At 33.8% G+C, this 25,005-nt stretch overlaps 1 protein-coding gene across 1 annotated transcript in view; it reads right to left on the bottom strand.

The window, feature by feature from the left end:
- LOC136043745 (voltage-dependent calcium channel type A subunit alpha-1-like) overlaps window positions 1-25,005 on the bottom strand; it is a gene marked incomplete at its 3' end in the record, with an annotated part of 199,168 nt that overhangs the window by 71,320 nt on the left and 102,843 nt on the right. The window contains 4 exon segments of the mRNA XM_065728664.1: window positions 3,080-3,103; window positions 5,341-5,442; window positions 17,698-17,757; window positions 21,813-21,928. Of these exon segments, the coding sequence (XP_065584736.1) occupies window positions 3,080-3,103; window positions 5,341-5,442; window positions 17,698-17,757; window positions 21,813-21,928 (302 nt within the window).

Raw genomic sequence — 25,005 nt, 5'->3', positions numbered from 1 at the left:
ATACGAATTTAGAAGTATTAATAGTTTTGTAAACCATATTAGCCTGCCGTAACAAAGACTCAAAAATAAAGAAATAGCAATCGAGAGTGGATTTCTATAAGATTGAGTAAGAATGAGATTTTTATTTTTATGCCCTTTGTTTCGTTTGCATTTTGGCTCAGAAAATGTGAGCGTAGCGCTGAAGCAGGGAATGGGTTGTTTCCAGGAAATATATAAAGCATATTAAAAATATTTTGAAAATATATAAAATATTTAAAGTATAAATAAACATAAACAAATATTATATTTGTTTTGTCCAGTATTAACGTTGGCCTTATATCCATTTTTATTTCCATTCGAAAAGGTAATTATTCGAAATTATTCATATTAATTAAACTCATAAGAAATTACCCTTATATAATTACTCACTTATTACCAAATCTGTTTACCACTTCAACAGGAAGAAATCATCATACCAGTTATATTAATCTTCATTCTACATAATTAATTTAAAACCCTCGATAAAAAAAATACAATTTACCTCCTAAAAAGTCATTGAATTAATTAATGAAAAAATTAATGAAAGCTTTTGAATTAATCAATGAAAAATTAATATGAACTAATTATTCTTCTACTACTTTTAATTTATCGCAGAACAAAACCCTCTTGTTCACACCCTCAACTATTCAACAACAACCCTCAAAAGTTCACACTTATACACCACCCCTTTCTGCTCAGAGCTTCACTCTTTACTCCCTCTCACGAAAACAGCAAAAAGCTAATAATTGCGCTAAATATATTATAATCAATGTTATCACTTATCGACGAAACTACCGACGATATAAAATTAACGACGTAATTATTTAAAACTGAAACTTACAAATTTGAAACATATTTTTTCTACCACTATTGGTAGTTTATCGCAGAACAAAAAGCCCCATGCATTCAACACAAATGCACACATTTCATGCTCCGTGTGTTTATGCTCCCTACCATGAAAGAAGAAAATGACAATTAACCATAGTAGACCTACATACATAACAAAATATGGTGTTATCAGAGGACATTCCCAGGGGGGGGGTGAATGACAAAAATATGTATTTCTACTCATCCACATTTCTAACTCAAGCATATTGCTTTGAACTCAAGCATAACTCTAACTCAAGATTCCACTTCAGCATATTTTGTCCTTGTTTTATTAATTAATTAGAGCAATATTTGAACAAAAATACAATAATATACATTCACGAGAAGCATGTCATACTTCAATCCATGAAAAAAATAAAAAAGGGGCAAAAAAAAAATATGTGAAACCAATGTAGTAATTCAGTTGTCCATCAAGTGGCTGAATATCAAAGCCATTGTTCAAGGTGTGATTGTTTTCAGTAAACAAGAATTAGTTATTGATTTTGTAATGACTACAAAAACAAGAAAAAATATAAGAAAGAATTTAATTAAATCATTGGTTGACAGAAAATATTAATACCTTAAAAGACAGAAGTGTATTTATTGGGTTGAATTTAAAGCTGTTCCAACCGCCTTGTTAAAAACTTCAAAAGTATTCCTCATATAAGGCATATACGCTATTTTGATAGCTTGGGTATACACAGTTTCTTTCAGTCTCTATCGCTACTTAGCCAGAATAGATTTTAGTAAGCCACAAAATCAAAAAGACAGCCAAACTAAAACCATATAAACTACTTTTAAACCTAACAAGGGACTTATCAAAAATAGACCAAAACCAACTAAAAAAAAATATAGCTATACAGAGACATAGTACATAAGAAAATAAAGTTAGTCTGTGAGTTTTCAAAGAAAAGTCTCTTTCCTATCGTTCTAGAAATACTAGCATAAACACACCAAAACTACAAATGCTCCTCTAAATTCGAATTTAATGGGTTCCAGAAGTATATTCGAATGTCAATCAGGAGAGTAAAATATGTGACAACATCTACATTCTATTTATTATTATTCAACCATAATATATTTAGCAGTATTGATTTAGAGTACCAAGGACCGTGAAAATTAAATAATTTTCGATTAATTTGTTAAGTGGTAACTTGCACAATATAAATAGCTTAAAAAAGAGAATTGGTAATTCATTTTTCTTATAAGAAAAAAGATCTTATGAAGTTACGTAGTTTTTGGAAGTAGGGGGTACTGAATTTGAAAAGGAAAAATATGGGTAAAAAATCACTAAAAACAAAGGTAGAAGCAAACGGCATTGGAAGTAGGGGGTACTGAACTGGAAAAGGAAAAATATGGGTAAAAAATAACAAAAAACAAAGGTAGAAGCAAACGGCATCGACCATCTCAGGAAGGTGGAACTTTCCTTTGAATGTGTAGCTGTCTTAAGGAATCAACAAATTATTGATATTTAAATTTTTTCGGACAAAAAGTATAATAAAATTATCTAAAAATTTTGCTTATCCAATTTCATAGTTCCATGTGGCAACACTGATGAAAATGTGACAATGCCCTAAAAATGCTACAATATCAAGGTTTTTCAGTTTTAAGCAGACCTAAAATGGGCCCAGAAGGCCAAAAATGTTTTTTTTTCGTGTCCTTGGTATGTTAAGTGTTTTCAAGTGTTTTCTTTCAATAAAGTTGAATAAGGGGTACATTGAACACCAGATTATTTTTAATTCTTGGGAAATGTTTTTTATTAACACATTGTATTTTTTTTCAATTTGCATATAGTCTATGCTTGAGTGCTATTTCTTTAATTTTTTTTTGTCTTCTAAATGGAGAATTTTTTTCTTGGTAAACAGTTCGAAAGCAGAGGTACCAATTATAAAATAAGAAGCTTTAAAAAAAACTCATTAAAAGCCACACAAAACAATTACCGAAGGAGGAAGTCCGGTGACAGTATGTTTACAGCTATGAGGCTGGTTTCTTTTTCCAAACTTGATATGGTCCGTAACGGACTTACAAAACCTTATAAAAATAAATACTACTGCTTCTACCAGCTATAGTAACTATATTTCTACTACCCACACCAAAATCTAATATAAACACACACATGTCTAATCTAATCTAAACAGGCCAGTCTAATCCAAACTAATCTAAATCTAATCTAAACACACGCGTGTTTTGTTACCTCTGAGTTTCTTCTTCGGAATTTCTGTAAAGGTAAAAAAGGTAAATAAAGGTTAGTTTATCTAATTATGGACTTAAAGGAAGCCCAATGATGAAAAAAAATGTCACATGGCCAATATCATGGCTTTTTATGTCATGATTTCTAATAGTTATGACCAAATGTTTTATGTGACCTGAATATCTTTTGATCGAATATGTAGGACCGGCATGTTGTATTCGTTCTTGTGGTAAAACCATTATTTAAGTTTTAGAAATTAAATAGACAGTATTTCACTCAAACTTTATATTAACTCCAAAGAAGATTAAACCGCGAGACTTTAAAAGACTTCCTATTATACCAGAGCTTTTTCCATCCATTATAACTAATAGGATTGTTTTTGAAAGTATTGAAGCCAGTCATTATCTAATAAATTATTCATGAATTATAAATGTATATTAATATAAATATATAATGCATTGTAGCCAGATTATTGCCTATAAATTTTCCATTAATATGACAAATGATGCTGGCAGAGGGCAGAGACCACGGTTATCGTCAATAAATTATATTTACGAAAAAAAAAAACAACTGAAAACGTTCGCTTGAAAAAAAATACGATGAATCATTAAATGGTTAATTATAACTACTTTGAAGTTTATTTGCTAATAATGTGGAGAATAATTCTGGGTGATGGTCTAGTCCAGGGCTGCATTAATGACTGACTATTAGAAAAAAAAACTTTCAAGTCATTTCTTCAGATTGGCTAGACTGTACTAGAAAATACACATGCGTATGCACGTTATAAGTACCTTTCGTCGAGACATTTTAATAGAAGATGGGGACTTATATCTTTATCCTCATCTTCAATAAAACAAGCCTTCTACACTTTACAAATGTTTTAGCCTGGAGTGTTATGCCATCTCAAGAAACTGTCGTACAACCCTTGTTAATTTTTTTTGCTAGATAGCTTAAATATCGAACGAAAAACATCAACAAAGAACCAAAATTTGTACCAGAATCTTCTCACTATCGTCAATATTTTATATTGCCAAGTGTTTTCATAATCATGTCTTGGGCTACCTTCAAAATACATTTTAGGAATGACATAAAAGGAGAATTCAACCATTAAAATGCGATTTCTTTTGGGTTTCTTGGATAAGGTTTTAAGTCTACTATTGTCTTACCTCCTTTATGCAGATTGTTTCTGCTATTGCATAACTTGTAAATAATTTTATAATTGATCCGCGCGATCAATGAAAAGTTGTTGGTAAATACACAATGATGGGGCTTTCGGCCCTTTTATCAGATAAATGCCCTTTTTGCAAATGTCATTAATAAGGAATGCGTTATCATTCCTTATAGAGTTAAAACGGTGAGATCGATCTGTGCTCGGTGAAAAGAAAGACCGTTTTTTTTCACGGCTTTTATTTTATTTTATTCGGCAAAAGCTTTTGCATATTTATGCTGAGAAATTTTTCTGTACTATTGACAATCAGATTAAATTGTGACGCGTGTTTAATATATTTAGCAGAGATGGTGATCTCTGCTAAGTTCATTATAACTATTTCAAGTAATCTTGGACGTCATTCATACGAAAACTGTTGGAAAAAAACATTTATGAAAAAAAAAATATTCTAATGAAAAATTCGACTTATGCGAGACCAGCGTTCCGGGATAGGATTTTGATGCGCTACCCACAGTGTTAATCTGGCTGGTAAATATTAATAAATGTAACAGAATGATTAGAAACACATATGAATGTTACGTTATTCATATGTAAAAGGTTTTTTTTTCGAAACTAAGGTTCTAAATAATTTGTCCAAAAGTCGTGACCTATCTAGAACGTTTTTTCACGCAAAAAATTTTAATATGCAAATTTTTGAGAAACAAATGTTTTTCTATTTGTCAGAGTGCTGTTTGTCAGAGATTTTTCAACTTAAAAGGGTTTTAAAACCAATTAGATTTTAAAAGGATAGGACAGAGTTTTCAGATAAACGGAATAATATGTTTGGTTTAAAAAAAAAAGAAAAAAAAGAACAGGGTCAGATTTTTAACACTCTCCAAACTTTTGCATTGGTATAAATGATAGTATGAACACTGATGATTATAAATATAATTTTTAATAATTTGCCTCTTTTTTTTCAAGTGTCTAATTGTATCTTTCGAGATCAATCCTTTTTTCTAAGGTTAATTTTAGACCAAATGAGGATATCCCAAACAGTATAAACATCAAAAGTGTACCAGAGTGTACAAAAAAATAAAAAGATTAATTTACAAATTACCTTCTTCTATTTCTTCTTCATTGTCTTCGTCTTCAGTGTCTGTGCTTTTACTTTTGCCAAGATGTTTTAATTTTTTTCGCTTTGCAGCTGCACGCCTTCTGGCTACATATGAAACATATTTAATACATTTGAGAGAGGAAGATGGGTTTATTAATATAAATAACAAAACAAAACAAGCAAATGGCCCGAAGCAAAGCTTGTTTGGGCTTACAACCCCAATACACATACAAATAAAAACAATACGAAAAAGAAGAAAAAAATAAAAAGAAAAGAAAAGGAAAAGAAAAAAGAAAAGAAAAGAAGAAAAAAAAAAATCAATTACCCTGCATTTCAATCGAAACGGAATTACACTTCAAAAGAGACAAAACAAAAAGAAACTAAGATCATTTTACCAGTATCACCAAAATCAAAACCAACATCTTGGCTGCACTTGAGGTCCACTCAACTATCAAAACCATAAATATTAAGGCAAAATAGCTTTAATTCCCGCCGAAATTCAAGAAAACTATCCATATTTCTCAAAGTCGTAGGTAAACAATTCCATGCATGGGGTCCTAGATGCAGAAGAGAAAATTGAGATCTACGGGAAATAGCAAGCGGACGACGAATTATATCGGACTGTCTCGCAGAATGTGTATGAATACACATTAAAGTTCAATGCAGTCTAATAGATTAATAAATCATATGCACATTGTATTAATAAATTAGTTGAGTAATAAATCATTTAAAACTAGCCAAGATATGAATATCCCTAAAAGCCTCAAGCATTTAGCATAGCCTCAAGCATATACAGCAGCTTAATAACAGGGGGGTCAGTTCAACAGGGGATCAGCAGCTTAATAACAGGGGGGTCAGTTCAACAGGGGATCAGCAGCTTAATAACAGGGGGGTCAGTTCAACAGGGGGTCAGTTCTACGAAAGACTGAGGAACGCAATATTAACGGCATTCATGTTTAGGGCTGACTAACAAGCATCATCGATTACGACCAAACCTGTTTGGTCGTGTTTGTCTGAGTGTGAATTTTGTGATTCACAATTGTGATCTGAATTGTGTGATCTGAGTCTGAATGTGAATGGAGCCTTTTCAAAACAGGTGTTGTCTTATGACCTTAATTCAGATGTTAGGGGGCAATAGTGGGATAAATAATAGTAGGAGATTAAAGTTACTGAAGATAGACCAATATGGCACTTGCTTGTCAAAACTTTATGACAGTGAAAATGAACAGTGAAAAACTATGTGATCTGGGACATGTACAATTAAGTTTGTACATCATGAATTACTTAATTATAAGCCGCTTTGTGATAATCTTCTAATTTTACTTTCTTTTATATTTTATTCCCTTTCCCTCTTGTTGTCATTTTGTATATTAATTTAATTAATCTGTTAATCTTGAACATTATTTAATTTTCTATTTTTTTCTCTTGTTTTATGTAATTATTTACTGTGAAATACAGATTGGAATATTAAGTTTCACACGCCTACATGGCTCTAGTAGAATTGCCCTCGTTCAGCGATTTCTGAAGGAATGGAACAACCAGAAATGAGTGATATATTATAATTTCTTTGAATAAATAAACCTAAGCTAAACTCAGCCTGGGAATTATTTTGTTGTGCGGCAGACAGCCAAAAACAACAGTGCTTGGTAATATAAGGAAAATCCAAAGACTCCACATTCATCCCACAGGAAAGCAGGTGGTAGCCCTGTCTTTTTTTACCCTAGTCCTTACCGCATTACTCCCCGTGTACTTGACTGGAATGAATGAAAGGAGTCAATTTTGCGTTACATTGACCCTCTCTTAATGCTTTCCCGAAGGGGGATCTAGAGCAAAATCTTGAATGGGGGGAGGGGGCAAATGTGACAAGGGTGCCAATAACTGAACAAATCAATAAGTTTAAAAAAATATGGTAAAGAGAGAAAAAAACGAGGGTGCAAGGAAAATTTTTAGGGGTCGCGGTCCCTCCTACCCCCTGGATCCGCCACTGTGCTTCCTAGCCCTTTTTCCAATGTCAATCCCAAACTCCTTATATTCGAGAAGGCTATTGAACCTAGAAAATGGTTTACTTAAATAATATTTAATTGCTCGTATAAAATTTGGTTGACGTCATAAAATAATAAACATTCAAGTTAAATTATAATCAAATTTAAATGATCGATTTAAACCTCAATTGAACGGAAAACGCAGCAAACAGGAGTATGGCTAATATGCTTAATATATATATATATATATATATATATATATATATATATATATATATATATATATATATATATATATATATATATATATATATATATATATATATATATATATATATATATATATATATATATATATATATATATATATATATATATATATATATATATATATGTGTGTATGTATGTATATGCTTTCAGTAAAGGGCAACTGAAGTTCTGGCTTAGTTGAAAAATATGGTGGGTGCTAACCCTACTCCTGTTTCAGGTATATTCTGTTCGTTTTAAGGTTAAGCTGATTATTTAGTGTCATTTCCGTGGGTCTTTGGTTTCACTTATTTTCCTATAGTGACTTATCTTTGTTTTTCAGTTGGGTATTAACTTTGATATTGAGTGATATTAACTTTGAACCCACTTGTTTTGGGTTTCATGTACTTCTTTATTTTTCTGTTAATTTATATTGTGTCCCTTTTTAATTGGCATAGTTTTTTTTTATTGGTTAATGAAAGGAGTATTTCTATAACTTAGTTGTGTCTTTTCGTTTTAAGAATCATGATTTAGGCTTGCTTTATATATTGGACAAAATTTTACAAAACATTTTGATTACAGTTGTATTATAAGAAATTACTAAAGTAAATGGATCGAAAAACTGCATAAATTTTGGGCTTCTACGGGCCTGACCGTCATCACATTAAGACCCTGATTGCACACCAATGTCAATCAAAACAACAGCGTTTCAACATAATTCCCCCTAGGAATTCCAGAGATATCGCAAGTAAACGCTCTTGACAACTTTGAATGCATATAGTGTTTTCTTTTTTATTTAGTTCAACATTTCCGTTAATATGCCTCGAAGGTCCTGATTCAATACCCTTCGTTGTTCTTGAGATATTGCAGATGCGTCCTTTTGACTATCTGGATACACATACTGTCTTTTGATTCAGCTCAATATACCATGGAAGTTTTAAATGGATTCCCATAGAAATTCCTACGGTACTTTAGATACGCCATTTTAATAACCCGGATGCACATGGTTTCCTCAGATTGGTTTAACCATCTCCTTAACACACCCCAAGTGTTTAAATTTAAAACCATAAGCTGTTTATGAGACATTGCTGATACGCCTTTTTGACAATCTACATACACATAGTTTGCTTTGATTTATTTCAAAATCCCCTTTCAGCCTGGAACTTTCACCCTTATAGCCTTAGCCTTAATAGTAGTAGTTGTATTCAAATGTTGCCTTTTGGTTTGTTTAATATCTCTTTCATACATGACCTGAGAGTTTCAACTTAATAGTATAAGCTGTTCCTGAGATATTACTTATACGCCCTTTTCACAGTCTTTACGTAGAGGGTGTTTTATAATTTAGATAAACATCCCCTCAACATTCCCTAAAAGTTACACTTTAATACACTTAGCCCTAGAAGTAGTATTAACATTAATAGCAGTAGTGGTAGTAATAGTAACAGTAATAGTTGTGGCAGTAGTTGAAGTAGTAGTAGTGGTAGGAGTAGCTGTAGTAGTAGTAGTAGTAAAAGTAGAAATAGTAATAGTATCAGTAGTAGTTGTAGTAGTAGTAAAAGTAACAGTTGTGGTAGTAGTAGTGATCGTAGTAATATGCATATAGTGCCTTAGGTTTGTTCAATATTCCTAACAACATGCCCCGAAATCTTAGATAGACTGTATTTTTATTTAGTTTAAAATCCCCTCGACATTCCATGGATATCTTACTATTGTAGCCTTAGTCTCGGGTAGTAATAGTAGCAGCAGTAGTGGCAGTAGTAATGTTAACAGAAGTAGCAGTAGAAGTAGAAGTAGGAGAAGTAGCAGTGGCAGCAGTAGCACTAATGGTAGAAGCAATTGTATATGTTTAGTGCTTTTTGAATAGTTAGACAACCCCCTCAACCCTCGACATACCCTGAAAGCTTCAACTCAATGCCCCAAGCCATTCAGAAAATATGCCCGATGTGTCTATTTCACAACCTCCGTATAGAAATTGTGTTTTAGTAAGTCCAACATCAAAATAAATGCTCAATTAAGCTATACTCTCTGATATTCATTAAAAAATAGAAAAACCAATGGCTCGGCAAAAAAAAGAAAAAAAAGAAAAAGAAGATGAAAAACGATTCTCCTTAAACCGGTTATTTAAGTTGATACTTTCGTGGGCAGTGGAATAGTGCCGCCTAAGAAACAAAGTGGGCATAGATAATTTTATTCGTCGTTTTTTTTTTTTTTTATCACAAAAGCACTTCGTACGGAAGGAGTTGTCATAACAACTCTGGAATGGGCTCATTGACTTGAAATTGAAGGGTTTAGTGCCCTTTTTAAGAGTCAAAAGATATTGGAGAGTAACCAGCCCCCCTCTCACGCACCTTTTCCCCCATGTTTTTTGGATAAAAATTTTAAAATAGTCATTTTGTTCACCATAGTTAAAAGGTCAATATGCCTCTGGGGAATTTACCCCACCCCCACAGCCCTTGGTCAAGGACTCTAAGTTACGCAATTTGCCCTATGCTTATATGTAGTATTTTGTTATCAGAGAAGGGGGCTTGTTTTATCGTCAATGTACAAAAAGGCCAAGGGCATTCAAGTGAAGTTTTCAGGGACTGTTTAGGAGAGTGTTGAGATAAATAAAAATACATTATATTCATACAGAATGTCAAAAGGGCCTATCTCAGGAATAAATTAGAATTCATGGATTAGAATGGATGAATGGATAGAGTATATAAGTGGTACCTTTCATACCCATAAAGGGTATGATGAACGGACTACAATGTAATTTGTACACACTAAAACTAAAGCTACTACTATTGCTGCTACTGATACTACTACCACTACTACTTCTACTAGTATTACTCTTATTGCAACAGCTGCTAAGGCTAAGGGTATTAAAGGAAAATTTTCAAAGAATATTCAAGGGAAAGTTGCACCAATTTAGGTAAAAATTAAGGTCATTTTACTGATTTAATTTTACCAATTAAGGTAAAAATTTTAGAGAATATTCAAGGGAAAGTTACACCAAATCAACACATTAGGGGCTTTACAGGCTGTCAAAAAAAGAAATAACTAATATCTTATGAACGGATAAATTAATAAATTGAAACTTTCAGGGTATGACCAAAGGAACTTTCAACTGACGATAAGAAAATATGTACACACGACTACACATACTTCTAATGCTCCTACTACCGTTACTACAATTACTATTATACTACCAGGCTAAGGCTATAGGGCGAAATAGGGAACACTCAGAAGAATTTCGAAGTGAATCAAAACACGCATTTTGTGCATACAGGTTTTCGAAAGAGCGTATCAGCAATATCATAGGAATATATTTTGACATTAAGCTGAAACATTCTATGTTATGGGGAATGTTGAACGAATCAAAAGGTAATATTTGTATGCTACTACTACTAATACTTTTACTACTGCTACTACTACAACTACTACTTTTTACTATAGCTTTTCTACTGTTACAACTGCTACTTATACTACTACTACCTAATGTAAGGATTATAATAACCAAAAAGGGCATTCAGTTTTTAGAGCATGTTAAGGGAGATGTTGATAATATGACACTTAGCACATGCTTCCACTAATGCTGCAACTACTATTACTACTACTACCACTTCTAATATGACTATTATTACCACTAGTAATATGACTATTGTTACCACTGAAGCAACGAGTATTAAAATGAAGCTTTCAAGGAATGTTTAGGGGGATGTTGGACTAAATAAGAAACATCATTTGCATCTTTGGGTCTTACATTTGCAAACACAACCTGCAAACAGAATTTGAATCTTCAAAGGCATGGCGAGGCCTATTTTGAACTAACAGAAATGCATTATATGTATACTACTAATACTAGTACTAGTAGTATAACTACTGCTACCTCTAGTAGTACTACTAGTACTAAGATTATTGGTTTTAATGTGCAATTTCCAAGAGCTGTAGAGGGGGATGTTGGGCTAAATCCAAATACACTATATGCACACAGGTTATCAAAAAGACGTATCGGACAATATCTCAGAAACAGCTCAAAGTATTAAGTTGAAACTGTCAGGGCATGAAGAGGGGATACTAAACTAGACTAAAAAGGCACATTATGAATACCATTACTGCTACTACTACTAATGCTTTACCACTAATACTAATACTAATACCAAAAATTACTGTTACCACTAATATTTCTCCCAATACTCCTACTATTACTTCTGGTACTATGACTGCTACTATTGTTAATTCTAAGTATATTAGTAAAACTCTTAAGGAATGATGAGGATACTGTCGAAGTGATTCAAAACGTATTATATATATTTAGGTTATCAAAGGGAAGTATTAGCATAACCTCAGCAACGCCTTAGGGTATTTGGCTGAAGCTTCCAGGGCTACCAATATTTCTGCTACTACTTTGCCACTACAGCTGCTACTTCTATTACTGCTACTATTGAATTTAATTAAAATGGTTTAGTGTTATAGATATACAGATATACGGTTGTCAAGATATACAGGTGGGATATTCAAGGGCTGAAATAGGGTATAAAGCAGGAGGTAAAAATGTAAAAAGTAAAAATTAGAAATGTAAATGAAAAATTATTAAGACTCTGAAGAATAAATATCAGTATATATATATATAGTAAACTGTCAATCTATATTCATTTTTTCAGTGATCTTTGCTACGGTAATGATTTTTTTTCGATATTATGAGAAATAAAAACACAGTTGAAAAATGATTGTTTTTAGTGAAAATGAAAATTCTGTTGTGGTCTTTCAAAGGCACGAAGTGTGTCAGCCCCATTCCTCTTTGTTTCTGTTTATTTTTTAGTTTGACTCGATTATTCATATTGGTTTCTGTTCGTTTTAGGATTTATTTATCTATCGAATGTGATTTATAGTTTTATGCTTGAAAAATTATTTATATTTATTTACGCTCATCCTTTGTTTATTGTAGCTTTTTACTTTTCCTTGAAAACTTTATTTGTGAAATTTTCTTAATTATTTTCTTAAATAATCGACAATAGTTGTTAAAGTTGTTTACTGTGTAGAGAAATGATTCTATCGTCTTATATTTCTTTTACTTAAAGATTTTAACTTTACTATCCTTTTTAATGGCTTCTTTGCATCTATAGTAACCAAGTGCTTTTCAAGATCAAATACACAATTAAATTCCTTTTCATTCTCCATTTTTCAAGGAAAATAAGATCAGACCTAAAACATACTTTAATAGCCTCTAATGTACGACAGAGAGCTTATAAGTGAAGCTTTTAAGTAAGCAAATATAAAGTGTTTTTGTGACTGGGCAAACGTATAAAGCATAAACAAAAAAACTGATAATCAAAAAGCAGTATCAGCATTTTTAGGTCTCTCAGGATGAATGATTTAATTCTGCTTTTATTTTATTTTTATCTTATATTCTTCATCTCCCACAAAAAATGAGGAGTAAGCTACAATATAAATATTTTTAGAAAAGACAAATGATAACGCTTACGATCAAAAATATCAAATATTAATCAAACCCTTAAAACAGAAAAAAAATATGCAAAAACACTTGCTAAATAATTTAACCTGTAAATCATCAAAAGCGAGAACTATTACCAAAAACAGAAATAAATTGAAATTAAACAGTTATGAGATTTTAGTGTTAGAGGACATAAATAGCACTAAATTATATAATATTTCAATGTTCTTCCATTTTTGGGTGCATCACACTGATTTTTGTATGTAGATAGTTGTTGTTGTTAAATAAACATATTATCATCATCAAATAATAAAAAATCGGATGTAGTTTCTTCTACGTGGGGTAGAATGCGTGGGTTTGAACGTAGATGGTTGTTGTTGTTAAACAAACATATCATCATCATCAAATAATAAAAAAATCGGATGTAGTTTCTTATACGTGGGGTAGAATACGTGGGTTTGATTGTAGATGGTTATTGTTGTTAAACAAACATATCATCATCATCAAATAATAAAAAAATTGATGTAGCTTCTTATATGTGGGGAAGTAATTGCGTGTAGTGGTTTTCTAGAGAGAGTTTTTTAAATAGTAGGCTACAGAGACAGCGGGAAAATAGAATAAGAATTTGAGAAGTTGATTACAAGTATAAAGAGAGACTATGTGTAAAGAAATACAATATTTTTGGTGATTTTTGTCATGTTTTCCTTTTCCTGTCATTTTTTGTTAGCCATGGTCCGCATAAATCTAGCATTAAAATATATCACGATGGCACGTGATCATGGCACGATGCGTCATCAAAATCGTAAAATAACATTGTCGTTTGCTATGATTTCATTAGTAAGGCAAATGTAAAAGAGGAAATTTGTTAATGTATAATGTTTTATTACTAAATTAAATTTATCTGATTATTTTCCATTGGAGTAGTTGGTATTCGAGTCCAAACTGTTTTATTGGAAGAGACTCAGTTTAACTTGTCACTAGTATTCGTCAAAGCATTGCACTGAATAAGGCTTGTCACAATATGGTTTCTCAACTGTCAATTTTAAACTGAATTGAGAAATTGACTACCAATGTTAACTTGACAAATTGTGGATAGCGAACAGTCGCTAGAGGGATATCTTCCGATAGAGCAAATTGAACCCACAGCACCATCTTTCATATTAGAAAACGTGCTGCCACCGAATCCTGAAAACAGTATTTCACTAAAGATGACCCCCCCCCCCATCAAAGTAATTTAAGACCATGCAGAGGGAAAAGGGACCATGCAGAGGGAAAACATCTACATCGACACAAATATGAATTTTATGCACCCAAGCTAAGAGGACTTAAAACTTACATTTCCTATACATTTACAGTTTTTAAAATATATTTGCAGATTTTTAATTTTATTCATTTTCTACAATTTTAGGGCCTTTCAAAAGTAAATCCTGCCAAGTCAACTTTCTACGTTTCTTGAGAAGGCATCGAAATTCAGAAATCGTGTACACAATGTGGTGTGTGCCAAGTGTGGTGAAAATATACCTACTGGGGCAGACCTATTCCAAGTTGTGGGAACTATGGCACCTGTGGTAGGAGTTTTCGAAGCGTAGCGGAACTGGTTGGCACATCCGGCATTCTGAGAAATGCACCAGGTGGCGGAAACTACTGCATCAGGTCACTGTTTGTATTTTTAGCTTATGGCAACAAAACATTAGACTTTTTTTTAACGGCGTGGGTATCGATTACTAAGTCAGTTTCTTTTCGTTCAGCACATTCTAAAATATTTCTGAAGCACTTTCACGCTCAAGCAAGCAAAATCGAGAAGAAAATTGTAACATGAAAGTAGTAAGAAAAACGTTACAGCCAGAGACAATTGCATTGAAATCAACATCAATATTAAATCTACTTTTGATTTTTCCGCATAATTTGGTTTAATGTATTTTCCAAATTGTTTTGTGACTGGCTCATATACTGTGGATCACTTACGCCTTTTCGAATGAGTAACGCAGGATTAATATATAATTTTTTTCTTTTGTCTTTACGAACATTAAACTTCTCTTAAGTTATTTTGAAGTTCAAAACCAGAGTAAACAGAAGATCTTACCCAGAGCCCAAGGTTACACAGTTTCCAAGTATGAATATGCTTTGTTCCAACAAAAATTGAAGAACAAAAAACAGCGAGTCTGCACGTTTTGGCGCTTAGTTCTGATATGAAATTTTTTGCTCGCTATACAAAATTATATCGCTTTTATTAAAAAGATGGACTTGGAATGAAAAAATGCAAGAACTTAGAGCACACAAATCGGATCAACTTAGTATTTCCACAGGACTATTTACACTACTAAAAAACGTAAAAAAAACTAAGAATAAACAGTTTCACGATTTATGTGCACCATTTACTCACATTAACTTGGTATTATATTACATTCAGCCATACAAAAAAATGTCTTATAGCGTCAAGATAATTTGGTATGTGATGGACTTTTCACAGCAATAGATTTGTATATTTGAGAATTTTGTCCAGAAAAAAAAGAGATTAAAAGCCCACTTAAAAAAGGAACTTGGCAAAACCTAAATACATTTTCTTTTAGGCAATATTTTAAGGTTTTTGAACTAGCGCAAAAGCCTCCAACTTGTGGAATAGCTTAATAGTGTTATCGGTGCAACATCTTTATTCCTACGTGCAACTAGTGCTGATAGAAAAGTTAACCTTGTTCTGCTAAACTCAGGTTCTGAGGACAATTTTCCAATTTTTTCCTACACATTTTCAGCATCTTTCTAGCTATACAAAAGAAATATTCTTTAGACAAATAGAAAGAGTGAGAGAAAAAAAGGGAAGAAGTGAGAGAGAGTGAGAGAGAAATAGAAAGAGAGAGAGGAATATAGACAGAGAGAGATAGAGAAAGAGAAATAGGGAGAGACAGAAAAAGAAATTCAGCGACCGAATTTTCCCTCATAATGAAGTTCTTTAAATGAATTATATCCAACAAAAATTTATATGTTCTTCCAGTACAGGTTTCTTTCCTGGACAAGTCCCTTTTCTGGGAGAAGGGGATAAGGTTTTTTTCTCAGATTTATTTAGCAATTTCCAAACAGGAGAATTTGTTAACCATGTGATTTGTCTAGATTACATGAGAAACTGTATGTAGTGGTAGTACACGAAGTGGTAGCAAAAGGTATACCCCACCTAATGATGAATCCATTCTTGGTGAAATCTTTTTGCAGATTCTATGTTTTTTTTACTTTTAATTTTTCTAGGTTTCTAATAAGAATTTTCTAGATCTTTCAGTCTCTTAAGTGCTTTCACAAAGGATTTTACTTTTTTTTCCTTCAAATTATCATTATGAATTTTACGATGGAACTTGGTGTTTGGTAACGGAAGAAAATTAAGCCTAATTCAGGGTTGCAATTTGTTCAACAATTATGGCAAAAGAAAAGTATAAACGATAAAAGGGAAGATCCTGATGAAACAATATGTGAATCTATTTAGGATATAATCCAGAATTTCTGGGAGTCTTTGCCCAGAAGTATTGTTGAAGTTCATTATTACCGTAAGATTTCAATAAATAATGTTTCTATTTACATGGTTTTCAACGATGTTATTATTGGAACTATAAACATCTGTCATGTTGAAACTTTCTAATCAACTTCCAAATAATGAAAGTCATGTTTATAAAAGGAAATTTTCTTTATCCTTTTTTTAACTTAAAAATATTAGACGAAAAAAGAAAAAAAAATAATTCAGAAACCAAACAAGGATGGCTTTCTGTTATTAAAAAAAAAAAATAAAAAAAAATGAAAAGACAAAGCAAATATATTTCGATTGCTGTCTTAAAATATTGTGAAACTTGCAAATTTACAATTAGGTAGTTATCCCCTAAAACACAAGAATCCTCCTGTAACAATACTGCTTCATAAGAAGAAGAATAGACCTTATAGAATGTCCTAATGAATAAACCTATTAGAATGAATCGACCTCATAAAATAACCTAATGGATGACCTTATAGAATAGACCATTATAGAATGACCTTATCCTTCTCAGCAAAGGTTATAGTCACTGGTACTGTTTGTAGCATGGTTCCCAACCACTGACGTCTAAAAAGAGTGCAAATCAAGGTAAAAAAAAAGAGTAACCTTTGCTCAAAAAGAGTGCAAGTCAAAAAAATTGTACGCGTACGGCTGCCAAAGCTTGTGTATCACCTCTGTGGTATAAAAGAGTGTTTTTCAAATGAAAAGTGTGCAAGTGGGTAACCCTGTTCTTTGGATTAATTACAATTTTGACGAAGTACTATTGAGGTTCAAAGTGAGTGAAAACTAACACCCAAAAAGAGTGATTTTCACACTTCCTCCTCCCCTCTGAGATAAAAGAAGTGTATTTCACACGAAAACTGTGCAAGTTGGCGACCCTGGCTTGTAGAGGGTTCAATACCATGGCACTCACCATGCTCAAGATCTGCAGACAAGGCTGTTAAACTATGTGTAGTTAAGCAGGCCAACCATAACAGTAGACTTGGCTGCATTGGTTTACTTTTGAGGTTCAAAAAACAACGAAGGTGATAGGATTCAAAATTGTCCAGAACAGGTACCCTGCTGTACTTAAAACGCTCAAAATCTTCCGGCAGGGTCATCAGCCCTTGTTTCACAGAACGGAATCAGAACTAGCATATTACATGGACAAATTTGGTTGCAAATTGTACAAAGAAATTATAACTTACCTTCCATGATATGTAATTTTTCTTCTTCTGTCGTTCTTTCTTCTGCAAGGATAACCTCCTCTAGAAGAAAGGAGAATAAAATTGTAAGTACAACATGGACTACAAAAAATGTAAAACTTAAAATTAAGGGCTTAAATTTGGTACATATGTCACTGACAAAGGCAGTTTTTTGTTGAAATTAATTTTAAAAAAATATTTTTTCCTTAAATTAAGTTTTCCAAAGAAAATTAAAGAATTCTACTAAACCAAAATGAGCAAAAATAGACTCAAATAATCTACCATGCGATACTACCACCCAAATACCATAACCCAGATGCCTTCCCAAGGCAAGAAGATAATTTGGACTTTATTTAAAAAAATGCAAACGATTGTGCATTGTCAGTTTAATATACATATGCTGATGTTTATTCCTTAAAATGTTAATAATATTTGATTTATTAAAGTAATAAAACTGAAAACATTAAAAAATTTCAGTTAAGGGCAAATCACATTCTGGCCTTGGGACGCATAGGTGTTTTGGCCCCTACTCATTTTAATTTCTATTCGTTTTGACCTTGACTTGGAGTTCATGCTGTTGATCATGCAGGATGACGGTCATGCGGGATCTTGACGTTTTCTGCTACATCTGTAGATATTACACACTGTCAGTGGACAGGAGGAACAGGATTTGTAAAGCACGCCTATGAAGCTTACTTTGAAGTTAAACTGCGTGACCAAGATAAGTTTTGGGCATCGCACACAGAATGCAAGACGTGCGTGGAATACCTGGGGCAGTGGACGAAGGGTGTGAAAACTTCACTGAAGGTTCCGAGTTTGATGGTTCGGAGGAAGCCTTTAGACCATGCATCGAATTGTCACTTCTACGCCATCAATACTACCGGCACCAAACGGAATAATTGACACAGCCTCCAGTACCATGACATTCCGTCTGCCTGATGTCCAGTTGCTCACTGCGCATAAAATCCTGTACCAGCGTTCATAGAGCTTCCCGATAGTGACAAAAAGGTAGCCAGTGCAGATGAAGGAGGATATACAAAGGAAAAGTATAAAGCACAAGACAACTTCCGAGCTCTTAGCCTCAAGACTCAAAGAAAAAAATCTAATAGATGCGGACATACGTATCACTTTCTTTCGTAGAAGGTATGAGGACTATATGGGCTTCGTCTGCCAGGAGGAAGGCCTCGTGTACTGCTGATTTTTCGCGGTCTTCTTAGTAAACTTAGTACTTCTCAATACGATCCAAGAGATTGGCAACTCTTCATTGACAGCAACAAGCGCTCTTTAAAGTGTGTGCTCATTCACAATGGGAACCAGTTATCTTAATTCCTCTTGTGGACTCCACAGCTTAAGAAGTGTTTCGGGAAATGATAGGAGTTTGAGGGGTATTCACCCTCCGATGAATTTTTACTATTAAACAAGAGCTAAGAGCTCATATGGCACTTGTGACGAGGTCGGAAGAGCCAAGAGCTCATATGGTATGAGCTCTGGCAAAATTCTAAGAATATATAGATTGCTTTAAAAGGAAAATCAGAAGCTTAAAGCCAGTCGGGATTTAAAATAAGAGCTCTGAGTCACGAAGTCCTTCTGAATATCAAAATTCATTAAGATCCTGATCACCCAATCTTAAGTTAAAAATACCTCGATTTTTCTAATTTTTCCTCTCCCTTCAGCCCCCAGATGGTCGAATCGGGGGAAATGACTTTATCAAGTAAATTTGTGCCCTGACACGCCTACCAACTTTCATCGTCCTAGCATGTCCAGAAGCACCAAACACGCCAAAGCACTGAACCCCACCCCCTAACTCCCCCAAAGAGAGCGGATCCAGTCCGGTTACGTCAATCACGTATCTACAGCATTTATAAGCGTTTTCCAAAATTCCCGGTTTCTCCCTCCCACTCCCTCCAATGTCAACAGATCTCGTTGGGATTTGAAATAAGAACTCTGAGACATGAGCTCCTGCTAAATATCAAATTTCAGTAAGATCCGGTCACCTTTTCTTAACTCAAAATACCTCAATTTTTCTAATTTTTCCAAATTAACAACCTCCAGCTCCACTAAGGAGAATGGATCTGTTCCAATTATATCAATCACATATCTAACTTGTGCCTATTTCTCCCATCAAGTTTCATCCCGATCTGTCCACTCTAAGCATTTTCCAAGACATCCGGTTTCCAATATTTCCGGTTTCCCCCTCCAGCTCCCCCCAGCGTCAACAGATCTGGTCGGGATTTAAAATGAGAGTTTTAAAGCAAAAGATCCTTCTAAATAACAAATTTCATTAAGATTTGATGACCCATTCGTAAGTTACAAATACTACATTTTTTCTTATTTTTCCGAATTACTCCCCCCCCCCCCAATTCACCAAAGAGAGAGGATCCGATCTGGTTATTTCCGTCACATATCTTGGACTTGTGCTTAATCTTCCCACCAAGTTTCATCCCGATCTCTCCACTTTAAGCGTTTTCCAAGATTTCCACCCCCCCCCCAATGACACTGGGTTCGGTCGGGATTTACAATAAGAGATCTGAGTTACGAGGTTCTTCTAAATATGAAATTTCATTAGGATCCAATCACTCCTTCGTAAGTTAAAAATACCTCATATTTCTAATTTTTAGAATTAACCTCCCCCCAACTCCCCCAAATAGAGTGGATCCGTTCTGGTTATTTCAATCATGTATGTAGGACTTGTGCTTATTTTTCCTACCAAGTTTCATCCCAATCTCTCCACTATAAGCGTTTTCCAAGATTTTTGGTCCCCCCAACTCTCCCCAATGTCAGCGGATCTGGTCGGGATTTAAAATAAGAGCTCTGAGACACGATATCTTTCCCAATATCAAATTTCATTAAGATCTGATCACTCCTTCGTGAGTTAAAATTACCTCATTTTTTCTCATTTTTCAGAATTAACCTTCCCTCCCCAACTCCTTCAAAGAGAGCGGATCCGTTATGGTTAGGTCAATCACGTATCCAGGACTTGTGATGATTTGTCCCGACAAGTTTCATCCCGATCCATCCACTCTAAGCGTTTTCACAGATTTTAGGCCCCTCAACTCCCCCCAATCTCACCTGATCTGGTTGAGATTTAAAATCAGAGCTCTAAGACACAATTTTCTTCCAAACATTAAAGTTCATTAAGATCCGATTACCCGTTCGTAAGTTAAAAATACCTCATTATTTCTAATTTTTCCGATTTAACCGTCCCCCACTCCCCCCCAAGACGGTCGAATCGGGGAAACAACAATTTCTTATTTAATCTGGTCTGGTTCCTGATACGCCTGCCAAGTTCCATCGTCCTAGCTTACCTTGAAGTGCCTAAAGTAGCAAAACCGGGACAGAAAGACAGACAGACCGACAGACAGACAGACCGACAGACCGACAGAATTTGCGATCGCTATATGTCACTTGGTAGATACCAAGTGCCATAAAAAGGCACTAGCCCGTCCAATCAAATTGAGCCCTTATAAAGTTTCTACAACAACTCCTTCCTTACAAAGTGCCCTGGTTTAAAATCAAAACAAAAAATAATACTTTGTGCCAACATCATTCTTTACTTAGGCAGCGATCAGAAGGATCTTCTCAGATCTTATTTCTACAGTATATAACTGTAAGAATACTTTATTTGTAACTAAAAAAAGAATGTTGAAGAGAAATGTGTGCTTAGTATGAATTAGCCTTTAGTTCAGATATCAAATCAGCAATTACGAAAATGCCTTGATCACGCTATTAGAAAGAAAAGTTTTCAACTAAAAATACAATCCTCTCCATCTATAAATAGGACTCTATCGATTTATGTCCAGATAAATTGAAGATAAGCCTCTCTCCACTTTAAAACAGGGACGACAATGTTTTCAAAATTTTACAATCTATTTTTACGGTGAGATGTTTGACTATGATGCAGAGTATTATTATCATTTACCAGAACAAACTTTTTCTCGAAAGTATTACCCGTAACATTATCCGTATTGTATATATAGTTCATCAAAAGCCTGTTATAAAAGGCGTAGTACAGCCACCCATGCACGTTCATTCTTACTAATTACATATTACAATTACCAGCTACAATTACAATTACCACTACCAATGTAAAATTACGATTACCAAATACAAAATCTTACCTGCTTTGCAAATCCATTCTACATAACCATTTAGTTCCCTTTCTAATTGTTGCTGCCTACGTAATTTCAAAAACGCCTGTCGATTTTCCACTCGCTCTCTTTCTTTTGCAAACTCACTAAAAGGTTAAATAACAAATTAGGATCACACACGGGGGAGAGTGTCACACCACTAATGCATCTTCAAAAGCGTTATAGAGGGGATTACAATGTAGACTGTTTTCTAGGGGTAATACCAATACCAAAAATGAAAGCCTAGCTTAAACCTATTTATGTTAATATCAGTTTGAAATTGATGGGCAATTTAAGAGACACCTAACAATTCTCTAGGCACCTTCTACATTTCGAAAATCTATGAAAAGGATTAGCGAATTAGGATCACACAAGGGGTTTTCAAAGGGAGGGGGCACAAAATGGCTTTAAAACACCAAGGACAATAAAATGAAACATATTTTATATTTCAATGAAATTTCAAATGGTTATAATGTGCGGGCTGTGCAATGGCCACGCGGAAACTTGCACAACCATGGCATACTGTAGTATGCACAACCATTGTGCCATGGCAACCTTGGCACAATCTTAAAAATTTTTGGCATAAATCGGGAATTCAATTTTATTGAATATTTTTATTTCCCACCAGAAAATTCACGTCGACAATTCTTTTCAGATAATGTACCCTCCTCGTGGACAATTCTCCAGGGGTAATTCACCACACATACAAAATTGCGCAGCCAAAGAGATTGTGAGACACACAGGAAAAATCAAAAAAAGAATGGATTTTCGAATATTCTACCTTTAACTGGGGGACCGGTGGTTAAGTTATCATGGCAGGATAAGACAAATGCTAAAGAAATAATATTATTGATTATTTGAAATGAGGAGTTTTGTCCATTTTAATTTGTTTGGTTATGATTTGGAGTTTGAATCCAAGCTATTTTAATTAGAAAAAAAAGTCCCACAGACGGGAAAACTATCTAAAGTACCACTATTAGACGCCTTCTCAACCATATGGGTTGAACTGGAATCATTAACTATAGATGTCGATACTAGACCAAGTTCACGGGGAGTAATTACTCGTACTTCTTAGTCTCAGTCTACATTTCTCTGCGCTTCCATCATAGGGCATCCCCTTCACAATAGCCACTAGTTTAATGTTGCTAAATTGTTCTCTTTAATCTTTTTCTGAAACTGTTATGATAACGCCCCCCCCCCCCCCAAAAAAAAATACTAAAAAACGATGCAAAAAATAAAAAAGGAAACACTATGGAATTTTCTACACCACTTATTCTACTTATTTCTTGGACCTTATTCTACTTATATATTTGGGAGGACTGCAATTTTCTGTTGGGGGAGGAATTACTGGTGGAAGGAGTTATCCAACGGACATGTATGTGAGAAATTTGAGGGGAAGGGGGCAGCCTAGAGCCTTATGTAGATGCGCAGTCTTTGACAGTAGAGGGAGCAAAAACAAGGAAGGTGGGAGAAACAATAGCAATAAAAAAGTAAAAACATCTGGCATCAAACATTTTATGAAGGTTTATCTGTCTACTGAACACATAGTTGCCTTTTGGAATAAACAGGGTATTAAAATCGGAACTTTTGGGATAAAAAGAACTGTGAAATTTAAAAAGTTAGTTTTGCTTATCTGTTTTCAAGTTTCAACATGGATACGCTGAAAAAAAGGTGATGCTGCCTTATAGAGCTTTAAATTTTAAACCAAAAACAGCAAAATCTTGAAATCTGGTAATCTGGTAGAATTTAAATCATATTAGCATAGTTACAACTTTGCCTTTTTCCTTGTAAAAACAGTATTTTCATAAGTGTTTAATTTAATTTTAATCACATCTAGAAATGGACTGCGAGAATATTTTGAAATTCTATTAGAGTTTGATGGTCTAACCATTTTAAATTAAATGTACCTGCTACGAAGAAAAAAAATAAATGCATACAGAAGGATAATTAGGTTATTCAAGGACATGATATAAAATTGAGGGCATTTCTGTCCAGGGGCGGATCTAGACCAAAATTTTTTTGGGGGGGTGGGGTAATACAACAAAGGTTTCAATAATTGACCAAATTGACAAATTTATTCTAAAAAAAGAGTAAAAAAAAACAAGGACTGAGGGTGACACAAAGATCTTGGGGGCTTCTGTCTCAACCTACTTCAGGAAATTCTTGCCACACCCCCATACAAGCAGATCATTTGCCAAAGTCTACCCCCCCCCCCTTTTAAATGAGCGGCTTCTCTATTTTGAAAAATGATGTTTCTTTTAAGCTGAAAATCTAAAAGTAACAATTAAAGTTTATTATATTATGCTGCAGAATTTTGACAATGCCATTATGTCAGTATTTTTCTTCTTTTTTTGTCTTTGCTCAATTTAATAGTTAATAATAAATGTTTCTTCCTTTTTATAGAAATATTATGATCCTGCTGTATGAAACCTACTTTGTTGGGAAAATCATTTTGTCAGATTGATGTAATTTCAAAACACGCAATTCATCTTTATAACATGCAACATATTGTTTTCTAATAATAGGAGATTTATAACGGTATTTTCGTGCTTTTGAAATTACATCAAGGTGGATCTATCTTATTGCCATATATATAATGCAAATAGCTACTAGGATGGAAAAAAGAGGAAAGCTGGAAAAGAGGAAAAGAAGAAAACTACCATAATACGGACATTATAAAGTGACGTCTCCAAATAACCAATCAAGAAGAAAAGCTGCTACCACTAAGAAAATCAAAAATTCACTGCAACCCTTTTCAATATACCTGTATAAGATATCCAGTCGAAGTAATTGAGAAAGGCGTTTGTGAAATCTTTGTTTCTTTTTATCTTTCGAAATTTTTCACGTCTTTCAACTCGTTTTCTCTCCATTGAAAACTCTCTTCAAGATATAATAAATTAGACAAAGCAAGAAATTGATTATTCGCAAGGCAAAGTAAACAAAATATTTGAAAAAAATTTTCCACTGTTATAAAATTAGACTGAGCCTCCTAATCTGTTTGTAGTGAGGGGGCTATGGATTTAAACCGAGCCCTAGCCACTACTCTTTTCTTCCTTTTATGATTTAAGATGACGAAAAAGCTTAACGGCCTTCCCCTCAGGCGAAGAAAAAGATGTAATTTACGCGATAGGGAATGTTTTCTAAACTAAACAGATGCATGTTACGTAATAGGAAGGGTTTCTTA

The sequence above is a fragment of the Artemia franciscana genome, unplaced genomic scaffold (assembly GCF_032884065.1).
Source record: "Artemia franciscana unplaced genomic scaffold, ASM3288406v1 Scaffold_904, whole genome shotgun sequence".
Classification (NCBI taxonomy): Eukaryota; Metazoa; Arthropoda; class Branchiopoda; order Anostraca; family Artemiidae; genus Artemia; species Artemia franciscana.
Note: the sequence above shows the minus strand (reverse complement) of the source record. Positions and strands in the feature narration are given on the sequence as shown.